Here is a 19,660-nt window from a genome sequence, read left to right as displayed (position 1 = left end):
GTAAAAGGATTTTGTCAAGTATTAGGCAACAGTAAGGCATTTCAGCTACTGAGGGTAATCAGAATTGCTTGGAATCAGTCTTCGTTTTTGTCTGTCCCCAAGATCATAGTATGCAGTCTGCTAACATTGAGTGCTTCTTACGTGTTACTCACTTTGGTGGGCTTTAACATTTGTATTAATAATTTTACTTGTGATTCTAACTGGGGTCTTAGGCTATCAGTTTAGGCTCAATTTTCTAGGTTGGAAGGGCCTCAGTATTGGGCCATGGAATACATTTCTGCTGGTACCCTTTTCCCTTAATCTCCACTCTGCTCACCTTAGCACTTTGCATATATAAGTTCTCTTGCCAGTAACGATAAGACTTGTATTAGTCTTTAAATTCTGCCTGGAACATACATAAATAAAATTTGCTGTTAGCTTTAGACTGTATTCTTAAATCCATTTGAATGGATTTACCCATTTATTCCTCACATTAAAGAATCTTGGAGAACATTGTGCAAAGAATGGCCAGATAGGATTAACCAAGGGAGGTTTTCTCTGAGTTCTAAGGTAAGAATTATCGAATGTTAACTTTACAAAGTCTGTAAATCTATTCTGAATAGCTTTTTTCCTTGAAAAATTTTAGTTGACGAGGAATCTGGATTAAAAGATTCAGAACCAGAGCGAAAACGCAAGAAGACTGAAGACTCTTCTTCAGGCAAATCAGTGGCATCTGATGTCCCTGAGGGTAAAGTTAAAATGACATTTTTTTCTTACCTATATGAAATAAAAATTCAACACCATAATGAGTATTCTGTTGTTTGAATGAGTGAGTAATTGGGTAACCTTGCCTGCACTGTCATTTTATAGTGGAAATTTGCATGTTTTACACAGTGGCATTTTTGAAGACAGCTTACTGAGCTGTTTTTACCTGAGAAGGATATTTTTACTGCACTCTTGAAATCTGGGATGTATCTCCTGTTTTATTCCTGGTACTTTCTTTGCCACTCTGGTGAGAATTGAGTTATACTTGCCCAGGCAGAAAGTCACTCCAGTTAAGCAGAACATGCTGAAAGTCTTTGCTAGCCGACTTTGTTCATGATCAGCTAAGGTGAGCTGAGGGGGACCTTATTCAGCCAGCATACTCCTCAGTCAGACAGTTGACCAACATTCTACCTCTTCTCTCTCTCTTATTTTAATGGGATTCCTAAGAGGTTTGTTTTTATTGTATTGTATTTTGAGACAGGGTCTCACTCTGTCGCCTAGGCTGGAGTGCAGTGATGTGATCTCAGCTAACTCCCAGGCTCAAGCAGTCCTCTCACCTCAGCCTCCTGAGTAGCTGAGACTACCGTCATCTACCACCACCCCTGGCTAATTTTTGTATTTTTGGTAGATACAGGGTTTCACCTTTTTGCTCAGGCTGGTCTCAAACCCCTGAGCTCAAGCAGTCTGCCTACCTTGGCCTCCCAAAGTGCTGGGATTACAGGCATGAGCCACCATGCCTGGCCTGTATTTCTTAAAATATGTATTCTATATATAATTAATGTGTAATCAATATATACTGATAAATGGAACAGACTAATTAGCTGTTTACTTTCTAACTATATTTGAGGTGCTTTTAGAAGTCCAGTAAGTCTCCTAGGACACGTATTAGATGTTTGACATATGGAACAGTACCTCCTTTGTATTGTCTGACAAATACTTTAAATGTATTTTTATGTGTCATACTTCAAAACTCATCATTTAGGAAATGTAATCTTATTGAATTTAAGTAAAAGTGAAATTAGGTTGATATTGTTAGGATTTTACCTTTGACTTATACTTTGTGAATTTATAGCTAAGTCATTTGTGGGGCTTTAAAAAAATAACTCTAATTTTAGCCTTTAGGAAACCTAATTTGCACTGAAATTCTCCCACATAATCTTCATGCACATTTGTTGTGACTATTTGGAATCTAACCAGTGGTCAAAATTTGTTTACTATGATTTTTAACTTTCCAGCAGGAACCATTATTTCCATTTAATTTGGATGAATTTGTTACTGTGGATGAGGTTATAGAAGAAGTGAATCCTTCTCAAGCCAAGCAGAATCCACTAAAGGGAAAAAGGAAAGAAACTCTCAAAAATGTTCCTTTCTCTGAACTTAACTTAAAGAAGAAAAAGGGGAAAACTTCTGCCCCTCGTGGTGTTGAGGGAGAACTATCTTTTGTAACATTGGATGAGATTGGGGAAGAGGAAGATGCAGCTACACATCTAGCACAAGCTCTAGTCACTGTGGATGAAGTTATTGATGAAGAAGAACTAAATATGGAAGAAATGGTAAAAAATTCAAATTCACTTTTTACATTAGATGAATTAATTGACCAAGATGACTGCATTTCCCACAGTGAACCTAAAGATGTTACTGTTCTGTCAGTAGCGGAAGAACAAGATCTCCTCAAACAGGAACGCTTGGTAACTGTGGATGAAATTGGAGAAGTGGAAGAGCTACCTTTGAATGAGTCAGCAGACATAACTTTTGCCACTTTAAATACTAAAGGAAATGAAGGAGATACTGTAAGGGATTCCATTGGCTTCATTTCTTCTCAGATGCCCGAAGACCCTTCTACTTTAGTTACTGTAGATGAAATACAAGATGACAGCAGTGATTTGCATTTAGTGACTTTGGATGAAGTAACTGAAGAGGATGAAGACTCTCTGGCTGATTTTAACAGCCTTAAAGAAGAACTTAATTTTGTTACTGTTGATGAAGTTGGAGAGGAGGAAGATGGAGATGATTTAAAAGTTGAGTTAGCACAAAGCAAAAATGACCATGCCACAGACAAAAAAGGGAATAGAAAGAAGAGAGCTGTGGACACAAAAAAGACAAAACTTGAAGCCTTGTCCCAAGTGGGTCCAGTAAACAAGAATGTTATGGAAGAAGATCTGAAAACCATGATTGAAAGACACTTAACAGGTAGATAATTGGAAGGGGGTAGTCTTTTTGTTTTATGAGGGGATTACATTTAAAATTAATTTTAAAATACACATTGTGGCATTACCAATAATGTCACCCAGTATTGATATTAGAGGCCAACAGACAAAGTCAACAATAAATTTTTCAAAGAAATGTATACAAGTTTCACAGTTTTTTAAAGTTACACAGCAGAACTTGCTCCAGGTTATACTTCAAGAAAGGATGACAAAAAACAAAACAAACTAAAGTAGCCAAATTAGAATTGAAATGAAAATGATATATTTGTATTGTGGGAAAAAGACAACTTTTGATAAATAGAAGAACATTTACATCAGATTGCCTCCCAGTGTTTGCTTAGACTTAGGATTAAGAACTATTTATAAAGGAACTATTTTATTTTAAAGTAATATGGTAATGATACAGAATAGTAGGGCAGCTCACTTTCTGAACTTGAGGGAGATAAACATAATTTCCATTAAGAAAATCTTGAGGCCGAGTATTGTGGCTCACATCTGTAGTCTCAGCACTTTGGGAAGCCGAGGTGGGAGGATCGCTTGAGGCCAGGCATGGGACACCAGTCTGGGCAGCCTAGCAAGACTCCATCTGTACAAAAAATTTAAAAATGAGCCAGGGACAGTGGCATGCGTCTGTGGTCCCACCTGCTTTGGAGACTGAGGCGAGAGGATTGCTTGAGCCCAGAAGGTCGAGGTTGTGATGAGCTATGGTTGTGCCACTGCACTGTAGCCTTGGTAACAGAGTGAGCCACTTTGTCTCCAAAAAGAAGAAGAAAAACCTGAAAGATTTAATTCAACTAAGAATAAAAAGTACTAGGAAGGTCCCACAGGCTTATGGAACAAATTAGAAAAACATTTATAGATACCATGAGAAAAGAAGTTAGAAAAGCATAGTTATTTGGAAAATGATAACTGGGAACAAAAGGAAATGCTTAGATTAAACTGATTATTTTAAAATAGAATCCTTCTATTTTATGTTAGCAGTAGACTTCCCACCCAGATTTGGGTATTTTTTGCAAAAATGTATAATGTTGATTCCGACAGTATGTTTAATTTAAAGCAATTTAAAATCTGTTACTAGAGCAATAAATTAGGACTTTCTTTTTAAAGCTAAAACTCCAACCAAGAGAGTTAGAATTGGGAAAACTCTGCCATCAGAAAAAGCTGTTGTGACAGAACCAGCAAAAGGTGAAGAGGCCTTCCAGATGAGTGAAGGTAAAGCAGGAATGTTGGAATGGGAAGGAAAGTTACACAAGAGAGTAATTGAAGTTTTACAGATCTAGCTGAGAAGAAAAGTAGAAAATCAGTGGAATGGAGCAGGGGTGGGAAAAGTCAACTATAGTTATTAGATGTGGGTAAGATTTTGATCTTTGTAATGTAGAGAGAATGGATTATTGATATTAGAATGTGACAGATTAGAGGAAATGATCCTTGAAAGGTTTTCTGACCATGTTGCAGCATCAGAGAGAAATTATTTATTACTGGCTATTATTTGTGGACCTTGCTTTGTGGATGCTTCTAAGCAGCCAGCCAATGAATTAAACAAGAAATCTTAATAGTGTTTATAAAATTTAACTTGAAACAAATAAGGAAATGTCTAGTGAGAGAGAATACTTTAGTCACTCAACCAGATATTTGTCATATTCATTGTATTGGTCATCTTTCATAACAATGTTAAAAAGTACATAGCTCCTGCTCTCAAGGGGCTTATTAATTCAGAGAGGTTAAGCAAAAAATCACCTTGCCAGTATGATTTAAATAGAGCACTATAAGGGTATCACTTTTACCATTCTCTTTGTAGCACACTCATTGCCCTCTTTCTTTCCTATCCTATCTTCTCTAAAGAAAACTTACCAAGTATGATTTGGTCCAAGGAGTTAATTGAATTTGATCTCAGGTGGGCTGTCAGTGCTGCTCCCAATGTATTAGAGGTTCCCTTCCTTTACTATTTCCTAACCAGATGTAAAAGTAGCTTTTTCCCCACTCTACATCACCTAGCCCGTTTCTCACTGGATGTCCTTGCTTTCGTTTTTATTTCCCAGAGTAAATCTAGGATCTCCCTTGTCTGCCAACTTATATTTTGCTTTGTACACATAAAATTTGGCCAAGTTTTTCCCATTGAAAGAAATATCCCTTTGACCTTGAAATCTCCTTAGCTCCTATCTTTCCTCCTTGCTTTTAGAGCAAAACATCTAGAAAGAACCACCTACTTTTATGTCTTAATTTCCCATTGAATTGGATGTATTTTGGTTTCTTTCTCCTACTACCTTCCTGAAAATGATGTTCATGACCCCCAATAGGTTGTTGTCAAACGTGATTTTTTAAAGTATTTTCTTCTTAAGTTAGTCTTACTTGACTTTTCCACATGATTGGTTACTTTTGATTATGCCCTCTCTTGCAGCTCTTTGCCAAGTCATGGTCAAGTGGGTATTCCTTCTTCCTTGTCTATTCTTTTCCATAACCAATTTTTGATAACCAAGCTATAGGTGGTGGTTCAGTAATTAGATTCTCGCATGATTTCACGAGGTCACCCCCGGACTTCAGAATTTCTGTATGGTAGGGCAACTTTAGCAATCAGCTTGCTTAGAACTACCTCATTGCAACCGAGTAATATAAAAGGATTATTTATTTACTGCTTATGTAACAATGTATTTCTGCTAATGAACAATATGTTTTGACAGAAGGACCTAGCTTAAGAAAAAGTCATTTTTCCACACAATTGTAAACTTAAATCATTTAATTTATTTTAATTATATAATTTTAATATATGTTATGTATTATTAAGATAAATGTGCCTTTGGAGTGGCAGGAACAGGTATGTTTGGAAAAGTTTATTACCCTGATGAAGAAATAAACAATTATAGAAAGGAGGGCTGGAGGCAAGGAAACCAGATTATTTTAACCATCAAGTTAAGAAAAGGATGATACCTTTTTCTTATTGACTGTAGGACTTGATCAGTAAAATATGAGGAGTAAGAGTAAGTAATGATTTCAAAGTTCGTGGCCATCCCCTCAGGAATACTAAAGAGTAGCCCAGATGTATGGAGGGAACACTGAACTTGAAGTCACAAAGTCTTGGTTCCACCCTGTGTCACTCACTAGCTATGCAACCTTGGGCGTACCTGTTTATTACCTCTTTTGATTGTGTTTTCTCCATCTCTGAAGAAATAGGGATGGGATAATAATGATTTGACCTGCCTATCTTACATGAGATAAAAGCTAAATGAATGATTATATATGTAAAAGGATTTTGTCAAGTATTAGGCAACAGTAAGGCATTTCAGCTACTGAGGGTAATCAGAATTGCTTGGAATCAGTCTTCGTTTTTGTCTGTCCCCAAGATCATAGTATGCAGTCTGCTAACATTGAGTGCTTCTTACGTGTTACTCACTTTGGTGGGCTTTAACATTTGTATTAATAATTTTACTTGTGATTCTAACTGGGGTCTTAGGCTATCAGTTTAGGCTCAATTTTCTAGGTTGGAAGGGCCTCAGTATTGGGCCATGGAATACATTTCTGCTGGTACCCTTTTCCCTTAATCTCCACTCTGCTCACCTTAGCACTTTGCATATATAAGTTCTCTTGCCAGTAACGATAAGACTTGTATTAGTCTTTAAATTCTGCCTGGAACATACATAAATAAAATTTGCTGTTAGCTTTAGACTGTATTCTTAAATCCATTTGAATGGATTTACCCATTTATTCCTCACATTAAAGAATCTTGGAGAACATTGTGCAAAGAATGGCCAGATAGGATTAACCAAGGGAGGTTTTCTCTGAGTTCTAAGGTAAGAATTATCGAATGTTAACTTTACAAAGTCTGTAAATCTATTCTGAATAGCTTTTTTCCTTGAAAAATTTTAGTTGACGAGGAATCTGGATTAAAAGATTCAGAACCAGAGCGAAAACGCAAGAAGACTGAAGACTCTTCTTCAGGCAAATCAGTGGCATCTGATGTCCCTGAGGGTAAAGTTAAAATGACATTTTTTTCTTACCTATATGAAATAAAAATTCAACACCATAATGAGTATTCTGTTGTTTGAATGAGTGAGTAATTGGGTAACCTTGCCTGCACTGTCATTTTATAGTGGAAATTTGCATGTTTTACACAGTGGCATTTTTGAAGACAGCTTACTGAGCTGTTTTTACCTGAGAAGGATATTTTTACTGCACTCTTGAAATCTGGGATGTATCTCCTGTTTTATTCCTGGTACTTTCTTTGCCACTCTGGTGAGAATTGAGTTATACTTGCCCAGGCAGAAAGTCACTCCAGTTAAGCAGAACATGCTGAAAGTCTTTGCTAGCCGACTTTGTTCATGATCAGCTAAGGTGAGCTGAGGGGGACCTTATTCAGCCAGCATACTCCTCAGTCAGACAGTTGACCAACATTCTACCTCTTCTCTCTCTCTTATTTTAATGGGATTCCTAAGAGGTTTGTTTTTATTGTATTGTATTTTGAGACAGGGTCTCACTCTGTCGCCTAGGCTGGAGTGCAGTGATGTGATCTCAGCTAACTCCCAGGCTCAAGCAGTCCTCTCACCTCAGCCTCCTGAGTAGCTGAGACTACCGTCATCTACCACCACCCCTGGCTAATTTTTGTATTTTTGGTAGATACAGGGTTTCACCTTTTTGCTCAGGCTGGTCTCAAACCCCTGAGCTCAAGCAGTCTGCCTACCTTGGCCTCCCAAAGTGCTGGGATTACAGGTGCTGGAGCCACCTCTACTGTTAGGTTCCTTTTTTTTTTTTTTTTTTTTCTTGAGACAGAGTCTCACTCTGTTGCCCAGGCTGGAGTGCAGTAACGCAATCTTGGCTCACTGCAGGCTCCGCCTCCCGGGTTCATGCCATTCTCCTGCCACAGCCTCCCGAGTAGCTGGGACTACAGGCACCCGCCACCACACCCAGCTAATTTTTTGTATTTTTAGTAGAGATGGAGTTTCACCGTGTTAACCAGGATGATCTCAATCTCCTGACCTCGTGATCCACCCACCTGAGCCTCCCAAAGTGCTAGGATTACAGGCGTGAGCCACCGAACTGTTAGGTTCTTATGTAATGACTTGGTATTCTGAAGGATTATTGAACCGTTCTTTGTTATCTGAAGATTCTCCCTGGGAATCTATTCAACTTGGCGTTATACCAAAGCAGTGGCATACTGCCTTTCCCTAGTGGCTCTGGAATATTATAGAATGTGTTAACGAAATAAAAACTTATGTTTTCTGATTAAAATTACTACTATTGATCCCTAAATTTATAGCAGTGTATACTGTTCTTATATTTAAGTATATACTGTGCTTAATATTTTTGTCATGTTTAAATAAATTGATGAAGGCCCGTTGTGGTGGCTCACACCTGTAATCCCAGCACTTTGGGAGGCCAAGGCAGGCAGATCCTATAGGGGAGGTCGGGAGTTCAAGACCAGCCTGGGCAACATGGTAAAAACCCATCTCTACTAAAAATACAAAATTAGTCAGGCGCGGTGGCGTGCACCTATAATCATAGCTGTGCAGGAGGCTGAGACAGGAGAATCACTTGAACCCAGGAGGCAGAGGTTGCAGTGAGCTGAGATCGCACCACTGCACTCCAGCCTGGACGACAGAGTGAGACTTCGTCTCAAATAAATAAATAAAATAAATTGATGAACGCAACTGGAGATTAATTATTTATAATTTTCTTCTTTTCTTATCCCCTAGAATTAGACTTTCTCGTACCTAAGGCTGGATTCTTCTGTCCAATTTGTTCCCTCTTCTACTCAGGTGAAAAAGCAATGACAAATCACTGCAAGAGTACACGTCATAAGCAAAATACTGAGGTAATTTTTAAAATTCTTTAAATTTTAAGAATTTTAAAATTCTTAAAAATTAAAATTTAAAAATCTTGAGGTGTTGTTAATTGTCTTAGAATCAAATTATTTATCCACCCCAAACGTACATTTTTCCCCCCTTTTGGAGAATGTTTATGCCAGTTTATTCCTCTTAAGTCCTGTTTTCTCCTTCAGTGTACCTTGCCTGTAATTTCTAGTCTTTATTCCTTTTCCTTGAACAGCAACATTTGCCAGAGTAGATTCTGCAGATCACTAGTCTCATATGACACTTCATTATTAAAGAAACTGCGTATTTTGATGACCTCTTCAGTCATGTAGACATTAGCATATTAAAGTTTGTAAATTGTCTAGCCGAAATGAATCCTGCTTAACTTCATGCAACCCATTTATTAAACTGATTTAATTACAAAACCTTTTAAATTGTACTCATCTTTAAGAAGTGTTACTCTAGAGAATCATCATTAGCCATAATTGAAGTGGTGGTTCTAGTTCTGCTGAATATTTGAGAATTTTGTACGTCCTCTCTGTTGAATTTGTGGCACAGACACTCAATCTAACATTTATTGAGCTGTTCTATGCTGGATGCTTATTTAATCTCCTCATCAACTTCATGAGGTAGATGCTATTATTTCGATTTTAAGGATGAGAAAACAGACTTAAGGAGGTTACGTATCTAAACCCAAGGTCACACAGCTAGTAAGTAGCAGACCTAGGATTTGAACTCAGCTCTATTTCATTCTAGGCCCAAGCTCTTACACATTGTGCTTTGCTACCTGTGTGCTTAACTTAGTTCATCATGTCACTTTTCCATTTAAAACCTTCTAGTAGCTTCATATTGCACTTGGTCTAATATCCAAACTTCTTATTTTGCATCTTTAAAGCCCTGCATGATCTGATTCTTTTCTACTTCTCTGAACTCAGTTTTTTTTGCTTTCTGTGTTTCAGCTTTTCTGACTCTGTTCTGTTTTTCATACATGAGAGGCCCATTGCTGCCTTTGCACCTTTATATTGCTGTTGTTTTGCCCCCTCCCAGTCTTATTTGCATGGCCAGTTCTTCATGTTTTTTGTCTCAAGTATCAGTTCCCCAGAAGGGTCTTTGCTTAAGAAAGACCTAGCTAAGTAGAACCCCCCAAAAAGTTCAACCTCAGTTACCTTGTCGCTCTGTCTTTAAAGTGCTTACCACCACCCCTAAATTATTTTATTTTATTGTTTCTCTTCTCCCATTAGAATGTAAACTCTATGGTATAAAAGATCCTGTCTGTCTTGTTGCCCACTGAATCCTCAGGCACCAAGCGTAATACCTGGTGTATCATAAACATCAAATGACTGATGAATGAAAGGAAGAAATGTTTATATAAGGCACTGTGTTTATAATATTTTGTAGGATCAGTTTGTTTTAAATTATAAATATACAGTAGATAAGTTTGCACACATAGCAAAATAATGTCTAATAAGTCTTTTATATTGCAAATTGCTTTTAACAGAAATTCATGGCCAAGCAAAGAAAGGAAAAGGAGCAGAATGAGGCTGAAGAAAGAAGCTCTAGGTGATTGGGGGAAAGTGGAAAGAATTCACTAGAAATTTGTTTAGGGTCCAGTTGATTTGTGTATTTTTGTTATCATTTAATTTGTAATTTTCGTTTCAGAAGCAAATATTTGTGTTGTACAAATTTCTGATTGCCCTAAATGTAGAGAGACTGATGGGGAAATTATGATGGGTTTGATTTTTATATCAAATCATCAGGCATGGAGAAATATCTTTTAGAAGTGTTAAAATAAATGTTCCTACTGTATATTTAAAATACCATCTGTGTTTGTGGCTGATTTTTTAAAGACTTGCTTGCCTCTTATTGCAGACAAAAGTTTTCCACTACAACTTGTGTGATTTGGGATGTTTGGGGGTTCTTCATGTATCACTGGAAGTCATAGCATGACAGTGTTTTTACTTGGCTTCAACATTCATGTATTTACAGGTCATAGGTTTCTTAAAATTCAGTTTTTTTCTGGATAAAATTAGATTACAGCATGTTTTCCCCAGATAGGTTTGAATGAAAGTTTGCTTGATTTTTATATGTATTGGAAAGGTGTTTTTTCTGCTTCTGGTAACACTTGCTGTTTCTGCCAGAACCCATTTAAGGTAACACCAAGCTAGTAGTTTATTATTAGCTTGAATCTGCAGAGCAACTATTACTTCTGTGGACCACCAGAGTAGCTTTTTAAACCATTTGAATTATAGTTGAATGTGTTTATAAGAAGTTTTAAGGGCACAAAAAATAATTGAATGGCTAGCAGGTGATGGAAATAGCCCTATACTTTAAAGTTTTTAGATTGAGCCATTCTTCAGACATAGTCTGCTTACTTATAATTGTTTTAGTATTTGATGCCTCAAGATAGAGTACACCAATTAATAATACAAAGAGGATGAATGGAGGGAAACAACAACAACAAAACCCCTACTTTTTTTTAGATCTCTTATTTCCATCACAGCACAAGAGAGACAACACAGTCAGCTTTGAAGGACTTGGAGAACAAAAGGCAGCACCTCTTTGTCACCTCCTGTGAAACTCACTGTTTTAAAACCTTATAGGTGAATCCGTCAGGAGTTTGTTGGAATTAAAACCTTATAGGTGAATCCGGATAATCAGAGGGAGAAGAGCTGTTACAAGATTGTAGAATAATGTGCCTGTAAACTACAGAAACACAGTCATAGTGAATAAGAATCTTACTTTTAAAGAATCTTCCTTTCTTTTCAGCTTGCTTTTGGAACTTTTGCAACTAGGGAATTTATAAGCTTCTTTAATCTTGTCTGGGTCAGTCTTTTGAAATTGGGATTCTAAATTAGAATGAGAGGAGAAGCTGCTAAAGTATAAAAATGGCAGGGGTGATTTTTGTGTTTTATCCTAGTGACCAATGTTGACCATTAATTATACATTATAAATGATGTTTTTCTCTGGGACATTTTGCACTTAATGCTGGTAATTTTTATCACAGGGCTTCAAATACAAAAGATTTGTATGAGGTTTTCAGAAAATAAACATGTGCTGTTTGCTTATAATTTTAGTATTGTTCTTGACATTTTCAGAAAAATCTGCCTTCTTTAGTCACCCCACGCAAATGGAACATCATATACATAGTAGTTTCTGCTTATTAGTTGATTGAGGGATGTAATTAGGATTGCAGCTGACTGAATTTTCTTTTCTTTTTTCTTTTTTTTGAGACAAGAGTTTCGCTCTTGTTGCCTAGGCTAGAGTGCAGTGGCGTGATCTTGGCTCGCTACAACCTGTACCTCCGGGGTTCAAGTGATTCTTCAGCCTCAGCCTCCTGAGTAGCTGGGCCTACAGGCGTGTGCCACCATGCCCGGATAATTTTGTATTTATTTATTTATTTATTTTTAGTAGAGACGGGGTTTCTCCATGTTGGTCAGGCTGGTCTTGAACTCAGCATCTAGACTCCAAGGCAAAAAAAGTTTACATTCATGATGCTCTCTATAAAAGTTTTTAGATTTTATTACCCTTTCTGGCATTAGAATGCTGTGGAAACTTGCCTCTTCAAACTTACTCCTTTTTAATCCTTCTTTAAAAAACATTTATAGGGGAGTCAGGTTTTTAAACCTTAAATTTTTAATTTTACTAATTTGTTATTTGATTGTGGAAAATGTTAAGCATATTAAGACAATAGGGTAATTACCCTCATACACTAGTTTCAATAATTATCAACTTAAGGCCAGTTATGTTTGTGTGTATCTCCACTCCCAACTCTCTTGTATTACTTTAAATCTCAGTATGTTTTACTCGTTAATTGTTAATTGTATATTTCTAAAATGGATAAGGGTTCTTTTTAACATAACCAGTACCATTAAAAATATCTCTTATTTAAATAGTAGTTTGGTTCAGATTTTCAGCTGTTTCATAAGTTTTCTTTTTGTGGTGGTTGCTTTACTAAGTCTGAATCCAGATTCAGATAGGATCCGTACATTATGACTGGCTGGTAGGTCTTTTAAATTATACCATTTTGAATATATAGGTTCTTCCCTCCCTCCCTCACTCCCTCCCTCCCTCCCTCCCTCCTTCCCTCCTTGTAATTTATTTGATATAGAAACTAAGATTCTTGGCTCTGCCAAGCAGTGCTGCTCCAAATGTCTTTGGACCCAGTGCAGTGCCAGTTCAGAAACTTTAGTACTAGTTTATTATTAAGTACAGAAATTGAGAATTTCTAGAAACATTTTGACAGTGATTTTATGTTCATTATTGAATCTTACAATAAAAAAATTGGAGTTTGTATATTTTTGTGGGGCTTTTTAAATTTTTTTCTCTTTTTTTTTGGTACTTTACAGAATAATTGCTCTATAGTTAATTGAAAATTAGGGAGAAAAAGAAAACTAATGAAGCACATAGTTTGAGAAGCACTGTTGACAGGTTTCCCCAGGTCTGACTTTGTTGCTTGCAACCATGTAGTACCTTTAACGTGTCCCTTGCCCTCTCTGTAGCTTATAAATTGGTAAGTGAATATAGACACTTGATTAGAGTTTGTTTTTTTCTGTCTGTCTTTTTGATAAGACTACTTTAGGCAGTGATGTGGTCTTCCTGATAGGAGGCGCAAACGGATTGCTTTCTTTGGGTTTGAGTAGCAGCTGATGCTTAGTTTTGATCCACTTATTCATTAGGGGTTGCAAAATAATGATATCTTAATTCTATATCCCTTTTTCATGTGTAAGCAGGAATATTTCTCTGCAAGGAGAAACTCTCCCTCATCTACTATTTGGCTACTTAGTGGTACGGTTTGTGTAAGAAACACACAGATATGGGATGCTTTTCCTTTACTCACCTGTTTTTTACAGAATGAGTTGATTCTTTGGCATCCACCAACTGTGATAAATTTTTTTCTTAAGCATTAGTATGAACTTGTGAATTTTAACATATTTGATGTTTGAAACCTCTGCAGTATTAGTGTTATTGATCCTCATATGTCCCACATTTGATTTAATTCCTCATTTCTACTAGTAGTTATGTGTATGTCAAGATGTTTCAGGCTCACTTCTCCAGATCTGGGGTCAGCTATTTCTCTAAAGAACAGTGGCTGATTAGGGGTGTTCATTGCTTCTGGGCTGGTTATTACTTTCCCGTAGATGGAACTTGAAGTGTATGTTTTGTTTTCTAGACCAGGGTTCTCACTCTGTCGCCCAGGCTGGAGTGCAGTGGCGCAATCCTGGCTCACTGTAGCCTCAGCCTTCCGGGTTCAAGTGATTCTCGTGCCTCAACCTCCCAAGTAGCTGGGACTACAGGCATGTGCTACCACACCTGGCTAATTGTATTTTTAGTAGAGACAGGGTTTCACCATGTTGCCCAGGCTGATCTCGAACCCCTGGCCTCAAGTGATCTGCCCACTTTGGCCTCTCAATGCATCTGTTTTGTTTTTCAGTGAAAATTCATCATTATTATACTGATTCTTCTAGTTTAAATTCATAACCTCTTCTATCTTAAATATAGGTCTTCTTTGTCCTGTGGCAGGTATTACAATTCTCCAGGACATCAGGATGATAGACATAAACTGTCACAGAATTGCTTAGCTTTTATCTCACCTTACATGCATCACAGTCACAATAACAATGCCAAGACCTTAACCAACAATGTGATTATTGAAAACAGTTAAAAAATTGTTTTTCGGTTTTACTTTTGTTTTGTCCTTAGGGAATACCTCATTAGGAATATACATTCAAATAGGGGAAGTCGCAAAGGAGTTTTGTGTGTGTGTAGAATGGGGTACATGCTAACTAGGTGTATATATTTGTGGGTTACATGTGATACTTTGATCCAGGCATGTAATGTGTGATAATCACATCAGGGTACACTGGGCATCCGTCACCTCAAGCATTTGTCCTTTGTGTTTCAGACAGTCCAGTTATGCTCTTTGAATTATTTTTAAATGTACAATTAAAAAAAATTTTTTTTAAGCAAGATCTCATTCTGTCACCCAGGCTGGAGTGCAGTGACACTATCTCAGCTCACAATAGCCTCAACCTCCCTGGGCTTAGGTGATCCTCCCACCTCAGTCTCTAGAGCAGCTGGGACTACAGGTGCATGCCACCATGCTCAGCTGATTTTTGTATTTTTTTGTAGAGATGGGATTTTGACATGTTGGCCAGGCTTGTCTTGAACTCCTGGCCTCAAGTGATCTGCCCACCTTGGCCTCCCAAAGTGCAGGGATTACAGATGTGAGCCATTGCACTCAGCCTTATTTGTTCTTTCTATTGTTTGTACCCATTAACCATCCCCCTTCTACCCCAACTACTTTTCCCAGCCTCTGGTAACCATCTTACTACTTTCTGTCACCGTGAGTTCAATTGTTTTCATTTTTTAACTCCTACAAGTAAGTGAGAACATACGATGTTTGTCTTTCTGTAAGTGGCTTATTTCACTTAACATAATGACCTCCAGTTCTTCCCGTGTTATTGCAAATGACAGGATCTCATTCTCTTTTTTGTGGTTGAATGATACTCCATTGTGTATATTGAACCAGTTCTTAATCCATTCATCTGTTGGTGGACACTTAGATTGCTTCTAAATCTCAGCTATTTTGTATAGTGCTGCAACAAATGTGGAAGTGCAGATGTATCTTCAGTTTACTGATTTCCTTTGTTTTGGGTATACACCTAGGAGTGGGATTGCTGCATCGTAGGATAGCTGTGTTTTTAGTTTTTTGAGGAACCTCCAAACCTTAGCAGTTGTACTGATTTACATTCCCTCCAACAGTGTACAGTGTTCCTTTTTCTCAACATCTTCAGCTGCATTTGTTGTCGCCTGTCATAGATAAAAGCCATTTTAACTGGGGTGAGATGGTACCTCAGTGTAGTTTTGATTTGCATTTCTCTGATGATCAGTGATTTTGAGCACCTTTTCATACACCTGTTTGCCATTTGTCTGTCTTTTGAGAAATGTCTATTCAGATCATTTGCCCATTATTTTTATTGAATTATTAGATTTTTTTTTTCTTGTAGAGTAGTTTGAGCTCCTTATATCTTCTGGTTATTAATCCTTTGTCAGATGGATGGTTTGCAGATGTTTTCTCCCTTTCTGTGGGTTGTCTTTGTTAATTGTTTCCTTCACTTTGCAAAAGCTTTTTAACTTAATGTGATCCTATTTATTCATGTTTGCTTTGGTTGCTTGTGCTTGTGCGGTCTTTGCCACAAGAAGTCTTTGCCCACTCCAATGTCCTGGAGAGTTTCTCCAGTGTTTTCTTGTAGTAGTTGCGTAGTGTGAGGTCCTAGATTTAAATCTTTAATCTATTTTGATTTTTTATATGGGGAAAGTTGGGGGCCTAGTTTTATTCTTCTGCATATGGATATTCAGTTTCCTCAGCACCATTTTTGAAGAGACCATCGTTTCCTGAAGGTATGTTATTGGAACCTGTGTGAAAATGAATTTACTATAGATATATTGGATTTATTTCTGTGCTCTCATTTTTGTTACCATAGCTCTGTAGTATAACTTGAAGTCAGGTTATGTGATTCCTCTGGTTTAGTTCTTTTTGCTTAGGAGAGCTTTGCCTATTCTGGTTCTTTTGTTGTGATTCTGTATAAATTTTAAGATTGTTTTTTCATATGTGAAGAATATTACTGGTATTTTGATAAGGATTGCATTGAATCTGCAGATTGGGTAGCATGAACACTGTAAAAATATATGAACACTTTAACAATATTGATTTTTCTAATCCATGAACATGGATTATCTTTGTTTTGTGTGTGCTCTTCAGTTTCTTGCATCAGTGTTTTATAGTTTCATTGCAGCAATCTTTGGCTTTTTTGGTTAATTCCTAGGTGTTTTATTTTGTAGCCATTGTAAATGGAATTACTTTCTTGATTTCTCAAAGGAAATTTATAAAACATAGAATTGAATGAAAATGAAAACAGAATAAATTAAACTCTGAGATGCATCTAATGAAATGCTGGGAGGGAAATAATATAGCACTAAGAGCTTAAATTATAAAGAAAGATCTCAAATCAGTAATCTAAGTTTCTGCTTCAAGATACTAGAAAAGTTAGAACAAACTAAATCCAAAGCAAATAGAAGCAAGGAAATGATAGAGCAGAAATTAATGAAATTGTAAACAGGAAAACAGTAGAGAAAAATTAGTGAAACAAAAAGCTGGTCCTTCAAAAATAATAAAATTGATAAATCTCCTATAAGATTGACTAAGAAAAAAAAACCCCAAACCACTAATATGAATGAAATAGAAAATATCATAACAGATCCTGCAGCCATGAGAACAATAGTAAAGGAGTACTGTGAACAACTCTACTCAAATACAACTTGGAAGAAATGGACAAATTCCTCAAAAATCAGAAAGTACTAAAACTTGGTCAAGATGAAATAGAGAACTTGAGTAATTCTGAAACCATTAAAGATACTGAACTTGTACTGAAAGCATCCATGAAAAAGATAACCTCCAAGTCCTGATGGTTTCTCTGGAGAATTTTACTGAACATTTAAGAGAAGGATTGATTTTGTACAACCTCTTCCAAAGAAAATAGAAGAGGGAACACTTCTCAACTCTTCTTTTTTTTTTTTTTTTTTTTGAGACAGAGTCTCTCTGTTACCTAGGCTGGAGTGCAGTGGCACAATCTCGGCTCACTGCAACCTCTGCCTCCTGGGTTCACGTGATTCTCCTGCTTCAGCCTCCCGAGTAGCTGGGATTACATTTTATGAGGAACTTATTTCAGGCATGCAGGGCTGCTGGTTCAATACTGGAAAGTCCATTTAATTGACTGGTATCAATAGGCTAAAGAAGAAAAAAATGAGTGTATTAATTTATTTAGAAAAGGCATTTGATATAAAAATCACTTACTCATCATTCTCAGTAGATCATAAACAAAGGAACATCCTCAGTTTTATAAAGAGGATCTACAGAAAAAAAATCTGGCATCATACTTAATGTTGAAAGTGTGTGTTCCCTCTAGGATTAGGAACAACGAAAGGATGTTCATTCCTGCCATCGTTAGGCAACAAACTTAGTACTGCAGTTTTCCAGCCACTGCAATTCTAGGCAAGAAAAAGAAAAGGCATGTAGATGAGAAATTTAATGATACTGTCTCTATTTGCAGATACATGACTGTCTACCCAGAAAACTTCAAGGAATGTGTAATAAAACTTTTACAATCAATGAGTAAGGTTGAAGGACACAACATCAATAGACAGCAGTCATTTATGTTTTCTGCATACTGACAGCAAACAAGTAGAAACCAAAATAACAAGTGAAGTACATTTACATTTGCACCAAAGAAAATAACTTAGGTATAAATGTACCAAAACATTTATAGGATCTATATGATGAAAATTATAAAAGGCTGATGAAGGAAATTAAAGGAAACCTAAAGTGATTTATCATGTTCGTGGATTGGAAGACTCAATATCGATGTTACCTCTCCCTAAGTTGTTCTGTTGGTTTAAGGCAATTTCTACCAAAATCCAATCAAAATTTTTTGTAGGCACAGACAGTCTTATTCTAAAGTTTATATGGAAAAGGAAAGATTATGCAAATAGCTAAAACAGTTTTGAAAAAGAAGAATAAAACAGAAGGAATCCCTTTCTGATGCAGATGCTTACTACATAGGTCCTGTAATCAAGAGCGTGCTGTATTGGCAGAGAGAAGGAAACATAGATTGATAGAATAGCATAGAAAACCTCGAAATAAATCTACACAAATACACCTAGTTATTTACACAGAAGCAAAAGCAATTCAGCAGATGAGGAGAGCCTTTTCAACAAATGATGCTGGAGCAATTAAGACATCCATCAGCTGAAAATGTACCTTGATCTAAACCTCACACCTTATATTAAAACTAAAAAACTCAAAATTATGTATTTAAAGTTATAAAAACTCAAGGGACCATAGGTTTAAAGGTAAAACATAACACTATAAAACTTACAAAAAATAAGAGAAATTCTTTAGGACCTAAGATTGGGCAAAGAGTACTTAGACTTGACATCAAAAGCACAGTTTATAAGAGGAAAACTGGATAAATCTGATTTCATCAAAATTTTTGTTCTGTGAAAGACAAATTATAGACTAACAGGAAATATTTGCAAGTCATAAATCCAACAAAGGCTTTTACCTAGAATACATAAAGAAGCCTTAAAACTTAACGTTTAAAAATGATCCAATTAGAAAATCAGCAAAAGAGATATTTCACTAAACAGGATATACAGATACACAACACCTGAAAAAAGTGTCAAATATCAGTAGCTGTTAGATGTAAATTAAAACCACAATGAGATAACACTGCGCATCTATAAGGATGGCTAACATGAGAAATAGGATAACACCAAGTGCTGAAAAGGATGAAGCTGAAACTAGATCACTCATACAATGCTGATGAGATTGTAAAATAGTGCAGCCACTCTGGCAAGTAACTGTATGACCAAGCACTTACACACTTGAACATTTATCCTGTAAAAATAAAGACCCATTTTCACATAGAATGTATACAAGAATGTTTACATAAATCTTCATAGCAGCTTTATTCATAGTAGTTTCGAACTGGAAACTATCCAAATATCCTTCAGTGTGTGAATGGTTAAGCAAACTGTGGGTACATCCATACCATGAAATACTGTTTTACAGGTTTTGCTTGTTTTTAAGGAAAGTTATTGGCTAGTATTGATAGCATGCAGCAACTTGACCCTCAAAGAAATTACATTGAGCGAAAAAAGCTCATATCAAAATAAGTGCCACATTATTTCATGTATGTATCATTCATGAAATAACAAAGATGAAAAACAGATTACTTAATGTCAGGTATTTGGAATGAGAGGATCATAAAAGGGTACTAGGAAGGAATCTTGTGATAGTGAAGTCTTGATGATGGTGGTGATTATGCAAAGCTGCACATGATAAAATTA

The 19,660-nt window shown here is 36.6% G+C and overlaps 1 protein-coding gene across 5 annotated transcripts in view; it reads left to right on the top strand.

The window, feature by feature from the left end:
• Window positions 1-10,572, top strand: part of ZNF638 (zinc finger protein 638) — a 174,277-nt gene extending 163,705 nt beyond the window's left edge. For 3 of the 5 annotated variants that reach the window (XM_011945199.1, XM_011945200.1, XM_011945198.1), the window contains exons 24-28: window positions 1,983-2,934; window positions 4,059-4,163; window positions 6,813-6,914; window positions 8,636-8,754; window positions 10,251-10,572. In XM_011945199.1, the coding sequence (XP_011800589.1) occupies window positions 1,983-2,934; window positions 4,059-4,163; window positions 6,813-6,914; window positions 8,636-8,754; window positions 10,251-10,316 (1,344 nt within the window). In that variant the 3' untranslated portion in view covers window positions 10,317-10,572. The remainder of the gene's footprint in view (window positions 1-1,982; window positions 2,935-4,058; window positions 4,164-6,812; window positions 6,915-8,635; window positions 8,755-10,250) is intronic. The other 2 variants (XM_011945201.1, XM_011945197.1) reach the window with 2 other exon arrangements.
• The last annotated feature ends 9,088 nt before the right edge of the window (window positions 10,573-19,660 follow it).

The sequence above is a fragment of the Colobus angolensis genome, unplaced genomic scaffold, assembly GCF_000951035.1.
Source record: "Colobus angolensis palliatus isolate OR3802 unplaced genomic scaffold, Cang.pa_1.0 Scaffold24, whole genome shotgun sequence".
Lineage (NCBI taxonomy): Eukaryota > Metazoa > Chordata > Mammalia > Primates > Cercopithecidae > Colobus > Colobus angolensis.
The sequence above is the reverse complement of the archived record's forward strand: the minus strand, read 5'-3'. Positions and strand labels throughout refer to the sequence as shown.